At 41.5% G+C, this 19198-nt stretch overlaps 1 protein-coding gene across 2 annotated transcripts in view; it reads right to left on the bottom strand.

Moving 5' to 3' along the window:
• The window catches only part of BTK (Bruton tyrosine kinase), a 31304-nt gene that overhangs the window by 7917 nt on the left and 4189 nt on the right, over window positions 1-19198 (bottom strand). Inside the window, exons 2-10 of one of the 2 annotated variants that reach the window (XM_027608079.1) lie at window positions 14637-14807; window positions 14000-14098; window positions 10725-10793; window positions 9066-9147; window positions 2880-3008; window positions 2525-2592; window positions 1167-1354; window positions 686-748; window positions 51-105 (exon numbers count right to left, since the gene is read on the bottom strand). In XM_027608079.1, coding sequence (XP_027463880.1) covers window positions 51-105; window positions 686-748; window positions 1167-1354; window positions 2525-2592; window positions 2880-3008; window positions 9066-9147; window positions 10725-10793; window positions 14000-14098; window positions 14637-14777 — 894 coding nt within the window. In that variant the 5' untranslated portion in view covers window positions 14778-14807. Of the gene's footprint in view, window positions 1-50; window positions 106-685; window positions 749-1166; window positions 1355-2524; window positions 2593-2879; window positions 3009-9065; window positions 9148-10724; window positions 10794-13999; window positions 14099-14636; window positions 14823-19198 lie in introns of those variants that run through there. The other variant, XM_027608078.1, reaches the window with a different exon arrangement.

Below are 19198 nucleotides of genomic sequence, written 5' to 3'. Positions count from 1 at the left end.
GCCCTCGCTTGTGCAAGGAGAATGCTGTTTGCCTGTGGTCACACCCTTACCTCTTGCTTTAGCAGTTGCTCAGCTTGACTCCGGGTCATGTGTTTGGAATACCACCTGTAAAGGGAGAATGCTTCAGTGGCTCTTAGGCCATGGTGTTAGCAGCTTAGAGGTTAGAGTGCCTTCCACAGTTCATCTATGCCAGTGGTTCAGTCAGTTCACTCAACTCCTTATTGAGTACCTATAGTGTGCATAGCACTCTGCATCCCTTTCCCAGAGCCTGGTTGGAAATGAAGAGTAGAGGACAAAAGGCAGGTGGCAGAGGGGTGCTGGGACAGGATCAGGGACAGGGCAGCCAAGGACAATCCATTTCCACAATTAAGGAGAAAGGACAGTGACAGAAGTGTGACATTTTCACCCTTGCAAATGTTTCCTATCCAGTTGTCAAATCCTTTTCTTGGAGTGGCTCTTCTGGATTTGGGGGGAGGGCATGGTGACCTCTCCAGCTCTCATAAGCAAAGGGTGTTTGGTGTGAGGGTAAGACATAGCTACTGACTTAGGGTGGTGGCATCATTTGACCCCATTGGCACTGACTTTAGTAAATATCTTGAAATAAATGTATTGAAAGTATAAACATGTATACCCTATCTTCGGTTCCTCTGGGAAGACTGTGTGCTGGGCACATAAGCATACTCACTCATACATTTCTATGGAGTCTTCTGCTTCGGTGACATAGTTACTAGGGATGTAGCCTTCCTGTCTGTAGAGGAGATAATTTGTTAGATCATCCAGCACTTCTCATCCTTGGGGGTGGAGACAGATTCATATGCCCATATCTCTGAGCTCAGAACCAGTCTCAAATGGAGATATAAAAGCCACGCCCCTCCCTCAAAGAGGACCATGTCACTGATGCATGGCTAGGCCAGTGAAGTGTGTAGCTTCTGCACATGTGGCACTGATTATATGTGCATGACAACATATGGGCCAGACCCTACAGGCTCAGAGATGTGGCCACGAGTAGAGCACTCTGGGAAGTATTTGGCGGGACAGCATATTCCCTTTGGGGTGGGAAAAACAATTGCTGATTGGGATACTGAGTAGGGGAATTATGCTGCATGTTTCTGCACACGTGTGGAGAGGGTGGGCAGAAAGTTCCAGAAGAGCTGGAGTGGACTCACCCATTTTTATCCCGCGCTCTCCACCAGGGTAAGTTGCTCTCCTCCAGGATAAAATACTCGTCACCCTTTCGTAGCTGCAGATCATTTGCATTCATTGGCATGTAATCATAAAGGGCTACAACCTTTTTCAGCTCACTCACAGAGACAGGTGCTGCTGTTGGCTCAGGGGGCAGTGGCTTTTTTAAGATCTGTGTTGTTGGGGGAAAAAGTAGGGGTGTTTGACTAGATATCAAGCACCCTCCTCTTCTCCCCCAACTCTCTGGCTTACTAGAGACACCAGTCTAACCTAAATCAGGCATAAAAAAAAAAAAGGTTTATTCAGCATTCATTCAACAATTCTCAAGTATTTATGCTGGGCTCTCAGCCTGGAGTGCACATCAGAATCATCTAGAGAGCAGTTAACAATCCCAGGCAGTTTCCTATACCAATTATGTCAAAATCTCTGGGGGTGGGGCCCAGGCATCAATATTTTTAAAGCTTTCTGGACAAAAACCATGAACAGCCATGATCAAGAAACCTTGGCACTAAACTAGTACATGGATCTACTAAGTGGCTCTGAATCTTGGTTTCCTTGTTTTAAAATGAGCATAATAACGCCTGCTTTCTTACAAAATATGAGAAAGTGCTCTTTAGACTTCAAAAAGTAACCAAAAAAATCAACTTTTAAAATAATATATTAGTGGTAGAATCCAGTATTGGGTATATGGGTGTTTACTGTGAAATTCTTACAACTTTATGTTTGAAAATATTTTTCATTTAAAAAAAACCCAGTCTTTGTTTCATTTTAAACAGGTGATTGGATTAAATTGTTGCCAAGAACTTCCTAATAGCCCTCTGTCTTATCGCTGAAGAGTGGTAAGATTTGTCCTCTTTAGGACAAATCCCATTTCTCCACAAGAACACCAATGAACACTGCCAAGTCCCATGGGAGTTCTAAGACTGGTGTGTTTTCAGGGTGTGACTGGAAGTTTCTTTCTTTTTTTTTTTTTAAATTTAAATTTTTTTTTAAGATTTTATTTATTTGATAGAGAGAGACACAGCAAGAGAGGGGAGCATAAGCAGGGGGAGTGTGAGAGGGAGAAGCAGGCTTCCCGCAGAGCAGGGAGCCCGATGCAGGGCTCAATCCCAGGACCCTGGGATCATGACCTGAGCCGAAGGCAGACTCTTAACAACTGAGCCACCCAGGCACCCCTCTTTTTTTTAAATTTAAATTTTATTTTTAAAGTAATCTCTATGCCCAACATGGGGCTCTAACTCACAACCCCAAGATCAAGAGTCACACGCTCTACTAACTGAGCCAGCCAGGCACCCGTGTAAGTTTCTATTTAAGTAGTATCTGCGCCAATTTTCCTGTATACCTGGTCCTCCTCAGGCGTGGGAGGAAGGGGCTTTTTTGTCTTTCTGTGCGAACTCCCAGGTTTTAAGCCTGCAAAGTAAGAAACCAGTGTTGATATAGAATGCATCTTAGGAAAGGGCCCAGGGACAGGTTTGATCAGGGACTTAGCTTTTGTATACAGTGCCTTTAGGAAAGTTAGGAAAAGTCTGAGTGGATACAGGCCTGTGCCAAGTCACATGGTTTGGAGAGCAGAGCGCCAGTGGGATGTCAGCCCCAACCTATCCCCTCCCCCAGGCCCCTTTGTGCATTGGCCGACCCTCTAAAGAGTGACAGATAGAATCAACAGAGGGAGGAATTATATTGATCAGATCTCTTACTTCCATTCCTGTTCTCCAAAATTTGGCAGCCCATCGCATTTTTGGCTGTCTGAGAACAGCAGAGATACTGCCCATCGATCCAGAAGCAAGGGTGGTATTTCTGTACCAGATCACTGTTGTACCGGATTACTATAGCAGGGAGAAAAGAGAGAAAGAGATCACATCTGACATTCTGAAGAATCCACCATTTGCATGTTTTCCTCTTTGACTAAGGTTAGTGGTGAGCTTCGAACAACTGCCCCTTCCTCTCCCACCCTGAAGAAAGCAGGCAACAGAACCAGTTAGCTCACATCCCTGGCCCTGGGAAGTTCTTGTGCAGTTCTCTGCAGTGGGCTGTCATGATGACTATCTCCTGACTACCAAGATAAGCATATCTGATGTCTCCAGAGCCCAAGAGGAAAAAAAAAAAATACACACACACACACACACACACACACACACACACATACATATATAGTCTGTTTTCCCAGTAACCATTTCAATCTTGTAAGGCAAAGTGTTGATTATGGTGTTCTTTCCCAGTTACAGGAAACATTGTGCCCAAGCCAAACTCTCACTCCAGTTCTCAGCACACCAATGTCCCATCTATCTGAGTGATCTTTTAGAGAGATTTGCTTTCGTGAGAAAGCAATGAGACTATTTCGTGAGACTATTCTCTCAGGCTTTCAGTGTTGAGAGAATAGTCAACAGAATGGTGCTCAGGAGCAAATGAAGTGATTCTGCTTCTAGCATAAACATGGTTCCATTCTTCCTAGGGCCTCTGAGGTGGGTTGAGCTCATTGTGAGGGAGATGAACACAGCACCTCCATTTCCTTCACAGAGTCGTGAGGCTCAAACGGTCTCCCAGAAGCCAAAGTACTTTGTAAAGAATAGAGTGGTTTGCAGATAGGAGGGATTGGTATCACTTGTTTTAATACTGTGGCATCTCAAGAATCTTAGCATGAACTCAATTAGACAAGTCATCCTGGGATCGTGTTGTCAGAAACAGAGAAGCAAAGACAACTGAAATAACTGACAACAGCTAGCATTGGGGCAAAAAGACCTCAACTAGTCTAAGAATATGTACATTTGAGTGGTGGCTGGGTGGCTCGATCCGTTACGCATCTGCCTTTCGGCTCAGATCATGATCCCAGGGTCCTGAGGTCAGGCTCCTTGCTCAGTGGGAAGTCTGCTTCACCCTCTCTCTCTGCCCCTCCCCCTGCTCATGCTTTCTCTCTCTCTCATAAATAAATAAAAAATCTTTTAAAAAAAGAAATGTACCTACACATTTCAGTGTTTACTGCTAAGAGGAAACCCACATAACTTTTTTGAAAGATAAAAACAAGGCACAGCTTTCCTCTATAGAAACCAACTCAAGTTCTTAAGAGCTTGCTAGTCACACTCCATTCACTTAAGACTTTGGGGGAAGCCTAGAAGCTTCTGGTGGCCAGGTGCATTTTACAGGCAAATGAACAAAAGTGCTGTTTTTTTTTAAGTGCTATTTTGATGCTTTTCTAAACATGGATTTGAAGACTTCTAGCCACTAGTCCCCTGCCCACCCTCACCCCTTACTTTCTCAGCACTCCCCTTCACCATCATACCAAGCACAGGGTGGTGGGAGCTCTTCAGATGGAGGTACAAGCTATAAGGGGCTGTACTGTCTGTAGAGAATTTTATTTTATTTTATTATTTTATTTTATTTTATTTTAAAGACTTTAAAGATTTTTATTTATTTGAGAGAGAGAGAGAGAGAAAAAGAGCATGGGGGGAGGGGCAGGGGGAGAGGGAGAAGCAGACTCTCTCCTGAGCACGGAGCCCAATGACAAGGGGCTCCACATGGGGCTCGATCCGAGATCCCAGGACCCTGAGATCATGACCTGAGCTGAAGGCAGACACTTAACCGACTGAGCCACCTATAGAGGCGCCCATCTATAGAGGATTTTAAAACAATAATAAAACCAACCAAAAGTCTGTCTTTTATTTTTTTTTAAAGATTTTACCCATTTATTTGAGAGAGAGTGAGAGAGAGAGAGAGCGTGCACGTGAGAGGGGGGAGGGTCAGAGGGAGAAGCAGACTCCCCGCCGAGCAGGGAGCCCGATGCGGGACTGGATCCCGGGACTCCAGGATCATGACCTGAGCCGAAGGCAGTCGCTTAACCGACTGAGCCACCCAGGCACCCAAGTCTGTCTTTTATTATTACCAGGCACTGGCAATTCTGAACAATGTTCCAGATACCAGCCAGGACTAATTGCTCTCCCTACCTCCACTCTCTGCCCCTCCCTCCCCTCACCATTATTCTTCACCCAGGGAATTTGAAGACCCTCTGGTGCAGGCCTAGACCCTGGTAGACCTGCCAAGAATCTTTAATCAACATCTGACTGCTCTGCTAAACTAAGCTATGCTAATATGCTAATGGGGGTGCAGAATGTTTTCTGCCCTCTCTACCTCCAGTGGATCCTAAGGAGCTCACCCTATGTTCCCAAATACTGCCTGCCTCTTAAAAGACCCCGTGAAGATGACCCCCTTTCTTTTGTTGGCCAACTTGGTATTTCCAGAGCTGGTATTTCCAGCTACTTAGGAGAGAATCGCAGAGGTAGTGTCTGTTATGGATTAGATGTTTGTGTGTCCCCCCCCCCGCCCCAAAATGCATATGATAATGCCCTCAAAGTAATGGTATTAGGAGATGGAGACTTAGGGAGGTGCTTAGGTCACAAGAGCAGAGTCCTCATGATGGGAGTAGTGCCCTTATAAGAAGAGACTTGAGAGAGATTCTCTCTCTCTCTCTGCCATATGAGAAAGGAGCCATTCTGCAAGCCAGGCGGATAGTTCTCACCAGATACCAAATCCACTGGCACATTCATCTTGAACGCCTCAGCTTCCAGAACTGTGATAAATCAATAGTTGCTGTTTAAGCCACCTACTCTATGGTATTTTTTTTATTATTATTACAGCCCGAGCTGACCCACACAGTGTCCAAGGGAGAGGACCAGGAAAGACTACTGCACCAATGCATAGGGCCGGTCCTGTCTGGGAGGCACTAATGGTTGGTGCACATTCTCCAAGTCCTGGATGGGCTGCTCTCTCATATTCATATTTATCAGGATAATATCTAAAACTCTGTTTCAGGCACGCATGAACTATTCCTCCCTATATTGGTTGTTGGAGTTTTGCCAATGCCCCCTCTTTCTTTCATCGTTGGTGAGCTCAGGCCTTTTGCTTATTTTTGACATTGCAATTAGGAGATGATCTATTGAGCTCAACCAAACAAAGATTCTAAAGCGAATGCAGACACGTATCTGTGGTGCTATACCATTAAAGTGTGCACTGCCGTGTTCAGGGAAATGGAAGAAGAGAGCCCACGGCTAAGTCCTCAGGGGTGCAACCTTTGCATAGAAAGTGCCACTGAAAAAAGATGGTGGCTGGATATGAGGTGCCTGAGGCCCTACTTTTATTTATTTTTATTTTAAAAAAAATTTAAAGATTTTATTTATTTAATTGGACAGAGACAGAGAGAGCACAAGCAGGGGGAGCGGCAGGCAGAGGGAAAGGGAGAAGCAGACTCCCCGTGGAGCAGGGAGCCCAATGCCGGACTCGATCCCAGGACGCTGGGATCATGACCTGAGCTGAAAGCAGCTGCTTCACCGACTGAGCCACCCAGGTGTCCTGGGGCCTTGCTTTTAAATTGAGTTATCACTTACATATAATAAAGTGCGCAATCTGAGGCATATTTGAGGCAAACTGGCCACATTGTCTACAACCGTTTAACCACCACTCAGATCCAGCACCAGAGAAGGCTCCCTGATGTACTTTCATAGCCAGTACCCCCGCAGAGATAGCCAGGACCCTGATGAAGTCCCCTTCTCATGCATTTCATCCTACAGCAGGATAACTTATCGCTGAAGTAGGATTCTGTGCCTGTTAGATTATTTCACAATTCGCATTGCCAGCACCTGGGGCTGTTCTGGGATTGTTAGGACTTGCCCCTAAATCTCCTAGCAACTGTGGGTATTTGTTGCAAGGTGCTTCCTTTCTGGGTCATGTGTGAGCCCAAGCAGGTTCAACAAGACATACACCCAGGTCTAGAACAACTGGAAATGAAATGCCTTCAGTAAAATGCAAGAGAAGAGAAGGCAAAATTGCACCTTAACCCACACTATCCATCTGCACTAATAACCCACTTGAAGTGGTGGTGTTTTCTATTTGTTTTGGCTTTATTTTTACTGTTGTAATTTTACTTGCCCAGTGAACTTTAATACTAGTGCATAACCAGCATTATAAGTTTGCCATTTGAGTCAGTAAACCAAATTTACAAGCTGGATATTCTTATCCTCTGTCATTGCTCATCCCTTGAATGTAGTGGGCACTCTAGAAGTATTTGCTAGGCTAATCTATGACTGGTTTTGAAATCAGTCGTTTAAGTGTAAAGGAGTTACTAACTTGCACATGTCACATTTTTTTTTCCTTTTCTGGTTCTCCCTCAGTATGTCCCACCTTCCCCTATTTCCAAACTAAATCCTAGCTGTCCATCAACATGGAGCCCAACCACCCTTGGTGGTTGTTTACCCTTACAGAAAAATCTGTTAACACAACTATTGGTCTCTTTCTGTGTGCAAGGCACTGCATGAGGCACTGTGGAGAGAACCAAGGAAGTGCAAATATACATGCCCTCTGTGTGCTCATTTTGTCCCCCTAGGGCTAAAGCAGGCCTCTTACCTCAAAACATGCCAAGAACTGGACTTTGTGGTACAAGATATCACCAATTTGCAATCTCAACATGGCCTTACTCTAGAATAGCTTGCAGCCAACTACAGGTGTAATTTCTGGACTTGAGAACAAAGTAGCATGACACTATGCAATAAGCTTAGGCTCTGGAGTCCTACAGACATAGGGATCTGGCAAAGATCCAGGCTTCACCTCTCAGCGTGCCCATGAGTGTGACCATGAGCAGGTTACTGAAGTTACTGAACCTCTTTGAACCTCAGTTCCCTCATCTCTAAACAGGGGAATGATACATACTTCAAAGCTTATCATGAAGATTAAAAGCTGGTACATTCAAAACACTTGGCACAGAGCCTGGAAGATACCAAGCGCTCATTAAGTGTTAGCTATTACTATTGTTTTTACCCCAAGGTTGCTGTGAGAATTAAATGAGATAATAAACATAAGGTATCTAGCTCATTGTCTGGCACATAGCAAGAATTCAATAAATGACCCCTTTCTTCCTCTCTCCTCTCCTCTTTCAGCTTGAAAGATTTGGTGATTTTTATTTTGGCCCATCAGACTTGCACTCAAGGGAGTGAATAAGGGTGGTACAGTGAGCCACCAAATATCAGAATCTAAGACAAAGGGCTGTCATGCAATAACCCAACCATGCTGTTATCAGTCTGCCATCCTTCCTGTTTCTCTAGGCAGCCTTTCCTGATGTCAACTCAACCAGTTAATCTCTCAGTCACTTGACATGTGGCTATATATACACACAAATATGTCTGCATGCATCCTGTGCTGCAAGCCTTTAGAGTCAAGTTTATCTCAGCACATTGTATGGTCTATGTCAAATGCTGAAACTGTGTTCAAGTTTAAGTCCTCACAAAACAAGGAACATGAACTAGTTCCTTAGAAAATATTTACCCATAATGAAAAGATGTACAGTGCTTTCCTGTACGGTGTTTCACAGTTTTCTACGTGCTTTCACATACATTACCTCATTGGATCGTTAGGACAACCCTGGAGGTAGGTGTGGCAGGCATCATTGTTATTTCTATTTCAGAAGAAAGTGCTAAACCTCAGAAGAAGCTTGTTAGCCTACTTGCCAGAGGTTACCCAGCTTATGTGTGGTAGAAGAGGGCTTGGAAGAAGCTTCTCTACACTGACCTCAAGCACTCTCATGATCATCTAATTTTTGGAACTAGGTATTTTATACTTAGGATTTGAAATATTGCAATGACCATTGAATAACACAACACACCACCCTTGTAATTGGTGTAAAGAGTGGGACTATTTTATAGATAGGGAAATAGAGGTGCCTACAACTGCAGAATTGCACCAGAGAGATCGTGGTGGAACTGGGTTGAAACTCAGTCTAGCACGTTATCTCTTATTCATATAATGGAATATGAAACTCGATCATATCACTAACATTAGAGAAAAAGCCATCTATCATCCTTCCTCCTTGTCAACCTCCAAATTATTTTCCAAATAATTCTCACCATTTTTGAGCTGGTGAATCCAACGCTTTCTCAGTTCTTCAGTTGGGGAGAAGACATAAAGAGGTCCTTCATCATACACAACCTGAAGCAATGGACACACAGACTTCAGCAGTTAGGATTTGGAAAAAAGAAGAAAGTCTTCGAAGGAACTAATCTTCAGCTACAACTTTGTATATTCATAGTGGAAAACAAAGAAAGGTAGGGTCTTCCGTTGGCGGTGGAGCTGGGGTCATGTGAACTATCTGAAAAATTCCTGAACAATTAACATCCAGGGTTGTAGGACTTAGAAGTGCTTAGCTTTTTAAAGAGTCCTAGATCCTCTTGACTTGTGTTTCAGTTTGTGTGTAAACTTAGTTCATAATATTTCCCCCAGCCTTGGTGGAGACAGGATTTGTGTTTATTCAACAAAGAATATTTTATGATCTTATTAAACCTTGAGTTTGTATAGAAGAGAAACTGAAGTAATGATTTGTATAACTTAAGTCTTGTTTAGTACATATGGATTATTCACTTGGATAATATGAAGCAAAATTTTAACTCATGGCTAATTTTTCTCCTACTGCCTAGTGGCCTCCCCTCACCAAAATTAACCAAGTTTGGAACCACAAAAGAGTAAAGTATATATTTACTTCAAAAAAAGTAAAGTCTATTTTAAGCATTGTCATCAGATCATACAGGCAGTATTTTTTGAACACTTTACATGTACAAGGCATTGTGTTAGGTGTTCTGGAGATGCATGAGACATGTGGTTCCAATCCTCACAGACTTAACAGACATTACATAGTGGATTCTGAAATCAAATGTAAATTAATTTGAATTATCTGTTATTTAGCATTACCCACTAGTCCAGCCAAACAGCATCATCTTGTTGAAAGACAATAGTAAAAACTATGTCTAAAACACTCCTCCTTCACAGGTTTTATGAATTTTGATACAGTCAGGGACATGAGCAAGATCCTTGCACATTTTTCTTTTTTCTTGTTAGTTTTGCTGTGCTCATAAATCCATGACAGAAAGCCCCCTCCCCTGAGACTTTCCACTTCCTTTTCTGGCTTTCACTGTTTGCAGAGGCTGCTATATTCACAACATGTGACCTACAGAGTTTTCAGGACACAAGCAAACCACGTTGAAGACTGAATCTGAAGCTCTTGCTCTCCTTCATGGATTACAATGCATCTTTGAAACAGATGTCTATGTGGTTCTTCAGTTATTTCAGACTAGAATAGAATTTAGGTTTATGTGTAAGTCTAATAAGCCTTCCCCATACCGAACTTCCTAATAACTACTCCTTCCCTCCCCTTTTCTGTCTTTTCAACCCACATGACCACCATTAGACAGATAGGCAGAACCAGAAGGAAGTGAAATGGTCACTCAACAGAGCATCTTTCTCAATGCAGTTACTATAGACAAGACACACCATAATAGAGTTACTGCCATTATGGATTTGCTTTGAGGTGTAGGGACTAAAAGGTACTATGCTAAATTGGGAAAACAGAAAAGCTAACACTCTTAGCCCATGTCAGTCTCATTTCTCACTTCAGCTTCATTGTCCACCTCATATTCTGTTCACTGGGACCAAGTATTCTTCACTGTGCCCTGCACCCCAACGCTAATTACATTACAGGGACCTTTGAGAGCTGGTGAGAGAAAATACCTTACCTGGAAGGGGTAAGGGAACCTTTCAATGATTGAAATCTGCTCCATTTCACTGGACTCTTCACCCCTTCTCTGCAATGAAAGATGAAAGCATATGCCGCTGTAGAAAACAGTGTGGAGGTTCCTCAAAAGGTTACAAATAGAGCTACCTTACGACCCAGCAATCTCACTACTGGGTATTTACCCCAAAGAATACAAAAACACTAATTTGAAGGAATATGTGCACTCCAATGTTTACAGGAACATTACTTACAATAGCCAAGATATGGAAGCAGCCCAAGTGTCCATCAATTAATGAATGGATAAAGAAGATGTGGTATATGTATACAATGGAATGTTATTCAGCCATTAAAAAGAATGAAATCTTGCCATTTGCGACGACATGGATGGAGCTAGAGAGTATCATGCTAAGCGAAATAAGTCAGACAAGAAAGACAAATACCATATGATTTCACTCACATGTGGAATTTAAGAAACAAAACAAACAAGCAAAGGAAAAAAATGAGAGAGTCAAAGCAAGAATCAGATTTTTGAGTATAGAGAACAAGCTGATGGTTACCAGAGGGGAGGTGGGTGGGGGGTTGGGTGATGGGAATTAAGGAGGGCACTTGTGATGAGCACTGGGTGATGTATGGAAGTGTTGAATTACTATATTGTACACCTGAAACTAATATAACACTGCATGTTAACAAACTAGAATTAAAATAAAAACTTAAAAAAAGAAAGCATAGTTATTGGTTGATGCATTGTTCTTTTTTTGGATTTCCTTAAGTACTGGGAGTCTTTTGCACTCGCTCCAGAAGAATTTCCCACATAGACAATGCTACTGATTACAGATTGCTTCCTTTAACCCAGCAGGGACACATATCCATAGGATCCAGCACATACATGTTCAAAAACACCTCAGGCATTTCAAACCATCGAGGAAAGGGAGGTTACTCAATCAGTGGTGGGACAAATATTTAACCACTAATTTGGGTGTGTGGGGGGGGGGCAGTTAGGTGGCTATTTCACGCCATACATCAAGGTAAATTCTGGATGGATTCAAAAGCTTAAAAAAATGGAACTATGAGTTGACAAAGAAAAAACAAGTGACTATATATATAATCTTATGGGAGACAAGACTTCCCACTCATAACGCTAAAAGTTACACTCATTAAGAAAAAGATGAACTAATTTGATGACATAGATTTTAAAACCCAGAATGGTAAAAATAAGCAAGTAAAAAAACACCATAAACAAAGTTCAAAGATAAACAAAAAACTGGGGAAAATATTTTCAACATGTATTACAGCTAAGGATTGATACTCGTAATATATCAAGATCTCTTAAAAAGTACTAGCAATAAAGTAAACATTTCAATGGAAAAATGGGCAAAAAAATGAACAGGCAATTCAAAAACAGAAAAATGTAAATGAACCGTAAGACATATAAACGTTCAACCTTATGAGTAACAAAAAATTGAAAAATAAGTCAGCAATGAAATACCACTTTTCTTGACTGTCAAATTAATAAACATTTAAAGTATCTGGTATTGGAAAGAATGTAGAGAAATAGAGATACTCTCATACATAGCTTGTAGGAGTGTATGAAATTTAAATTACACTGCTAGAAAATAAAATAGAATAAAAAGATAAACATAATAAAATTGTGCAGATTTAATAAAGAGAAGAACAACATTTTACTTCTAGGAAGTTAATATAAGGAAAAGAATAGCAAAAGTTCATAAAGATGTATGCAAGGACGTTCTCAACAGTTATAATATCAAGTTGGAAACAAATGTGTAGTAATAGGAGATTGGTTAAACAAATTGGAATATATTCATAATAGAGAATACCACACAGCCATTAAAATCACGTTATTAAAGAGTATCTGTTGTCATGGGAAAAGTTTCCATATATTGTTAAATTGAAAAATTAGATTACAAAGCAAGATGTGTAGTATGATTCTATGTTTTATTTTTTATTTTTTAAAGATTTTATTTATTTATCTGACAGAGAGATAGAGAGCACAAGCAGGCAGAGTGGCAGGCAGAGGGAGAGGGAGAAGCAGACTCCCTGCCAAGCAGGGAGCCTGATGTGGGGCTCGATCCCAGGACCCTGGGACCATGACCTGAGCCGAAGGCAGCTGCTTAACTGACTGAGCCACCCAGGCACCCCTGATTCTATGTTTTAAATATATAACATAGGGGTGCCTGACACAGTCAGAAGAGTACGTGACTCTTGATCTCAGGGTCCTGAGTTTGAGTCCTACACTGGGTGTAGATATACTTAAATAAATAACATTTTTAAAGATTTATTTCTTTATTTTAGAGAGAGAGAGGAAGAGAGTGTGAGTGGGGGGAGGGGCAGAGGGAGAGAATCTTCAAGCAGACTCCCCGCTGGGCACACAGGGCTGGATCCCAGGACCCATGAGATCATGACCAGAGCTGAAACCAAGAGTTGGATACTTAACCAACTGAGCCACCTAGGTGCCCCTTAAATAAATAAACTTTACAAAAATAAATATATAATATACATATTAGTGTGAATATATGTGTTACTAGTGGAGAAAAATATCTGTAAGTCTGTGTACCAACATATAATAGTTATTTTAGCTGAATAATGGAATTCTGCATGATTTTATCTTCTTTATTGTGCTTTTTTGTATTTTCTAGAGTTTCTATAATAAGTACACACTACTTTTGTAATAGGAAAAAAATAATAAATGATATTAAAAAAAACCTCAACTCAGAAATCCATAGGCGTTACACCTTGGAGAGGCTCTGAGAAATGAGAGGAGAGAATAAAGAGTGAGTTGTTAAAGAATCTCATGACTCAGAGCCCTAAGATTCTGGCTTTCAGACTAACTCAAGCCTATAAATCTGATCCTGGTATCTGAGAGAGTAAAACCAATTATCTCTGATCAGTTTGAAAAGTTCATATATTGGGGCTCCTGGCTGGCTAAGGCAGGGGAGCATGCGACTCTTGAGCTCAGGGTTGTGAGGTTGAGCTCCACGTTGGTTGTAGAGATTCCTTTAAAAAAATAATAAAATCCTTAAAAAAAAAAAAAGAAAATTTGATACGTCATCGTAAAACTCGTGGTAGACGTTTTCAAGGTGAGGTGAGTTGTTCTGCATCTGGGGGAAGCATGCTGAGACTCAGTATAACCAATAACAGAGTGAAAAATTTTGTAAGGGAGCTCTAACACATTGCACAGCATTACCGATTTACAGAGAGTTGAAGTGTTCCAAGTTTCTTAACCGCCCCATCCCTGCTCTGACAATGGTCTCTACTTACTGGAATCTGTCTTTCAGGGGGAGGATTTTTTTCAGGAACCACTGTTTCAACACAGGTGATCTTCTCAACATCTATCGAACCCTTCTTACTGCCCCTTCTCTGAGAAAGAGAATGAGGAAGAAAATGGAGAAAGATTAGGAGTGATTAAGCAACCAGATGATTAGATTTTGTTATCTAATCATTCAACATAGTGAGGTGACACCCACACTCTATCCATCAGGACCTGTCATTTTGAAAAACAAACAAAACAAACAACAACTTCCAGATCTATTAATTTAAACTTTTTTGGCTACCAGATAGAGGGCAAATACTATAGAAGAGTGGATGACTGTGTGTGCCTGTACCATAAAAAATAAAGAATAATTTTGAAGACTTGGATTTCCTTCTCAACAACATCTAATGAATGATCACCAACTGCAAGATTCCATGGTAAGACTACCCCCATGGTTTCTTAGCACCTTTGAATTTTTGCACCAGCATGGTTGCAGTTAGTTCTAGGCTAGGAAACATCTTCCTGAATTTGCAACATACCTAGGTCCCTACCACCTCCCTCCTCTGACCAAAAAAGTATCTACCTCCTCAAGGAAGATCTAAGGACAAGTCCTTGATAGTCAGGTTTCACAGCAGAGAAACTTACCCCACGTTCAAAGTCATACTCATAGTAGGAAAGTTTGTGCGCAGTCAAGAGAAAGAGGCGCTTCTTGAAGTTTAAAGGTGATGTCTTCTTTTTCTGTTGGGATCGCTTCAGAAAGATGCTCTCCAGTATCACTGTAGCCATGGCTTCTTCTTTCCGGAGCTCACTTGTGTGCTGTTGATAACGAGAGTTCTTGAGGACCCAGCACATTAATCCTCAACCCTCCTGGTTTCCCCTCAGCCTGGCCACCTAGTTTCAAATGGAACAGAATCGTGCAAAGCTAATGAAGAGCCTTCTTCCTACCTTGACATCCTCCTTCCACAGCCTCCATCTTCTGCCAGTTTTCAGGTGTAATGGATGCGCATTGAATAGGGAGGACGGGTTCAGCGTGAGTTCACATACACTGGCTTTTTGTATAAGGCCATGGAATGCTCTTGATGTCAAGTGACATGTACCTGTGTGCTTGGTAATGTCTGGAGGCCGCTTTATACTAACCACCCTTTTATGATACGTGCAGGATCTGTGAACAGCAAAAGTCTCTGTGCAGCTGTTGACTCTGATATCCCCTGAAGGGATAATGCAGGTGTCAGAACTCCACTGAGGCAGATACTGGACTTTCAGTTCCCAGTTTCCTAGACAGTGAGTGCAATTTTTTCAAACATTGTCCCTCTGGGGTCTGCTAACCAAGGGGTCTAATAAGGATATGGAGGCTGCACCTGCATATGGGGTGCACTATAGACGTGTACTAACTGCCGCCCAACTGATTTGGCCCATCAACCGCTGGCTGAGCTACAAAGGATAGATGCTTTGTTCTAAAATTGCAAAAATAATTTTGGGGGAGGGAGTTGTTGTTGTTGTTGTTGTTTTTGGTTTTTCCCCTCCTTTTTTTCTTACGTTGGTTCTTTTAGACATTGTCATACAAAAGTGATACAACTGTCTTATTCATGGATGCCATCTCTGATTATTTACGAAAAGTCACTTGTTTACCCTCTCCAAATTTACAATACTCTAGAAAGATTCAGTTTAGGTGACTGAAGTACAGAAATGCAAAGAGAGTTTCAAAAAATCACCGTTGGTTTTTTTTATTCACACAAAACACACTTCATATTAGTTATTCACTGAAAGTTTATGCACAATTACATATTACTAATTCCAAACCTTCCTTAGAAAGATAAAGTGAAAATATAAATACTGTCACAAAATGGGGAGCTAAATAAGTACTGAAACAAAATCACCAGCTCCCCTCAAATTTTGTTACAGGTGGCTTTTTCTTAAGGGGGGATTGATGACATTTTGTAAAACTAAACTCCTTATGCTTTTGGTGGCACTGTTGGATACAGAATAAATAAAGCCAGCATCATTTATCTACCTGCCAAGCACAGATTATTGCTCACACCAGGGAAGCAAGGGAGCAGATTTTATCACAGTCTGAGGCTATCCGCACCGTTATTTTGCTCTTTCCTGTGGTGTAGAAAATTCTATTATCATACCGGGGAGACATTAAAAATAGGTTAAAGGAACACCAGGGATGTTCAGAATGATCACTTTGCCACTTATTCACCATGTCAATGCTACTGTCTTCTGGTGGTGGATTCATTCAATGGTTTATAAACGATCTTTTGAGAAAAATTAGGCCAAGGAGCAAACATTTTCCCACACCTTGCCACACAGTTCCCTGGCTCCCTGGTTTAAATGGTCTCTCACGGGAATGACAAACTGATAAGACTTTACAACCAGGGTACTTTCTAATGCTCAAACCCCACTGAGATTTCTGTCAACATTGAAATTATTCGATTATTCCGAAGTAGTGGCAACCAAGTAATAATACTATAGTCTCAAGAACTGTCAACTCATCAAGATCCTAGTAATAATATCACATTTTTTCCACAGTGAATTCCAATTAAGTACCTCTTCACAATCAAAAAGACTCAAATTACAGAGGATAAAGTAAAGCCCTAATGAAAGTGAGTAGCATGAGCAGTAAATTGGATCAGAAGCCTCCCAACAAACTACATCCAGTTTTGCTTCTGTTAGCTGAATAAAGCATACCCATCATTTTACCTTTAGTTTTGTTGTAAGCTCTTGATGGACACATTCCCTGCTCTGATCCAGCATCCGCTTCAGTCTTGGCCTCTGCTCTTACTTCCTATAAGATAGGTCCTTCTGGAAGCTGCCTCTGCTCTTTTTCTCTTTTAGAACAAATCCAGTTTGTACAAGAGGAAGCCTTCCTCCCTTTCAAGTGTCTGTTGGGTTAGGGTTCAGTGCTGGTCTAAGTATGAGGAAGTAAGCAAGCCTCTCACTAGCCATCACCCCTCTGAGGAAAGGGTGAAATGGCCTCTATTGCTAGATCATTGAGTTGGAGGATTACCAGGATTTCCAAGGTCTGGTTGCCCCTTCTTTGACTGCTTTCCCCTTAATTCCTCGTGATCCAGTCCAGACACACACAGCCTGAAAATGTGGTAGTTCTTCCTTAATCATCACTGATCCATCCACCAATAATGTGAAAGGAGGTGCATCTGTCTTTATGTCTTCCTGAAGGTTGGCATGTGATGGACAGTCTGCGTTAGAGGGCAGTTGCAACTTCTTTGTGAAAGGTTCTAAATTTTTTTCTAACCATATCAGCAACTGACAGTCAATTTGACCACAAAAGATGCACTGTGAGGGCTGACCCTCCACTTCACTCAGAGAGTGGGGGTGGGGGTGGAAACCGGAAGTGACATGAATGTTACACACACACACACACACACACACACACACACACACACACACACACTGTTGTTCATATAAAGAAAGAGGAGGAAAAATAATGGAAAAACACAGAGGTCTTCATTTAAAATACAGAATTCCAGCACTATAATGTGCTCTTTATTAAACTACAAATGCAAGGATTTTCATGTGGCCACCTTGTGCAGCCTCCCAGCTCCCTGTGGAGCAGCAGAATTCATAAAGAGGATGCTTGTGAGTAAGAGTTCAGCCATCTTACAAACTGCACTATGCCAACGAATTGATACGAAAAGCACTTGCAGGATCAGTAAACTAAACCACCTTTGACCCTATCATTGCTCAAGCTAAGAGAAACACCATTAGGGACAACACCAGAGCAAAACTCAGAAGACTACACAGCCTGCCTATGATTGGGAAGAGTCCCGGAGATGCTAGTTAGAAATAACCAGTCAGTCATAGTTCAAATAGCTACTTAGCCAGACTATCCAAGAAACATCATTCTCTCTTTATTTCTCCTTTAAAGCATTACTTAATTGCCCAGAAAGAGTCTGTCTATTCCCTTTTCTCCCCAGGGGAATGGAAGGAAACTCTTGTTTCTCTCAGTACAGTCTACCCATCAGGCATTTTACACTCATTATTTCATTTATTTCTCTCAACACAGCTGAGGAAAGTGAGACTCATGGAAGTTGTGTGACTTGCCCAACCTCATCCATCTGTGACTCCATAGCCCTTGCTTTTTCTGTGATACCTACCTCATTGCCTCCCAGATATATATATATGTATGTGTGTGTGTATATATATATATATATATATATATATATATATATATATATACCCATCATTTTACCTTTAGTCATCCCCAATGGCTATCATCAAAGAGCAGTTGGGACAGACCCCTCTGCATCTTCTAGGAACATTTGGCGAAAGAGGAAATGGTGGTAAGTTCAGGGGATAAGAGAGAGTACAGGATCCTGGAGCATTTTCCTCTGCAATCACCCTCCAAGCAAAAAAGGATGATTTAGCTCTGTTAATTGTCAACTGTACTTTTTCCCACATGTGGACTCTTCCTAGTCCTGCCAGATTTTCTTACATTTTCCTTGAAGTTTCCACAAGGAGATCCTAACTGGTGTTACTTGCTGTTTTCTTTTCAGGATTTGTTTCATTGTTGATGGGATAAAAGCACAAGATTAGATGGAATACCCACCCACTCTTATCCCTAGGGTTGTTATTGCATACTGTGAATACAATGTTTTGATCGAAGGTACTTTCTTTTACATTATGAAATGTTGAAAATAGTACAGAGAATAACACTACACTCAAAAACTCACCGAGCTCTGTAAAATCCTAGCATTGTGCCATAATTGCTTCCGGTGTTTTTCAGAAATAAAATACTACCCATAGAGTCAAAACCTCCTTGTATACTCCTCTATAACTAATCCCCTCCTTCCTCAGAGGTTAACAATATCTTGAATTTGGAGTTTATCATTCCTAGACATGTTTTTATATTATTCCTGGATACGTAAATATCCATAAAAGGTATTTAGTATTGGTTTGCATGTTTTACATTTTTATATAAGTGGTACATATTCCTCAGCAACTTGCTTTTCTTCTCAGTATAATTTTTTTAAAAGATTTATTTATTTATTTGAGAGAGAGAGAGAGAACTCGCCCCAGCACGAATGGGGGGAGGGGCAGAGGGAGAGAGAGAATCCCAAGCCGACTCCCTGCTGAGCTCAGAGCCCCACATGGGGCTTGATCTCACCACCCATGAGATCATGACCTAAGCCGAAATCACAAGATGGACGCTTACCCGACTGAGCCATCCAGGTGCCCCTCCCAGT

This window comes from Zalophus californianus, chromosome X, assembly GCF_009762305.2.
Source record: "Zalophus californianus isolate mZalCal1 chromosome X, mZalCal1.pri.v2, whole genome shotgun sequence".
In the NCBI taxonomy this organism is placed as follows: domain Eukaryota; kingdom Metazoa; phylum Chordata; class Mammalia; order Carnivora; family Otariidae; genus Zalophus; species Zalophus californianus.
Note: the sequence above shows the minus strand (reverse complement) of the source record. Positions and strands in the feature narration are given on the sequence as shown.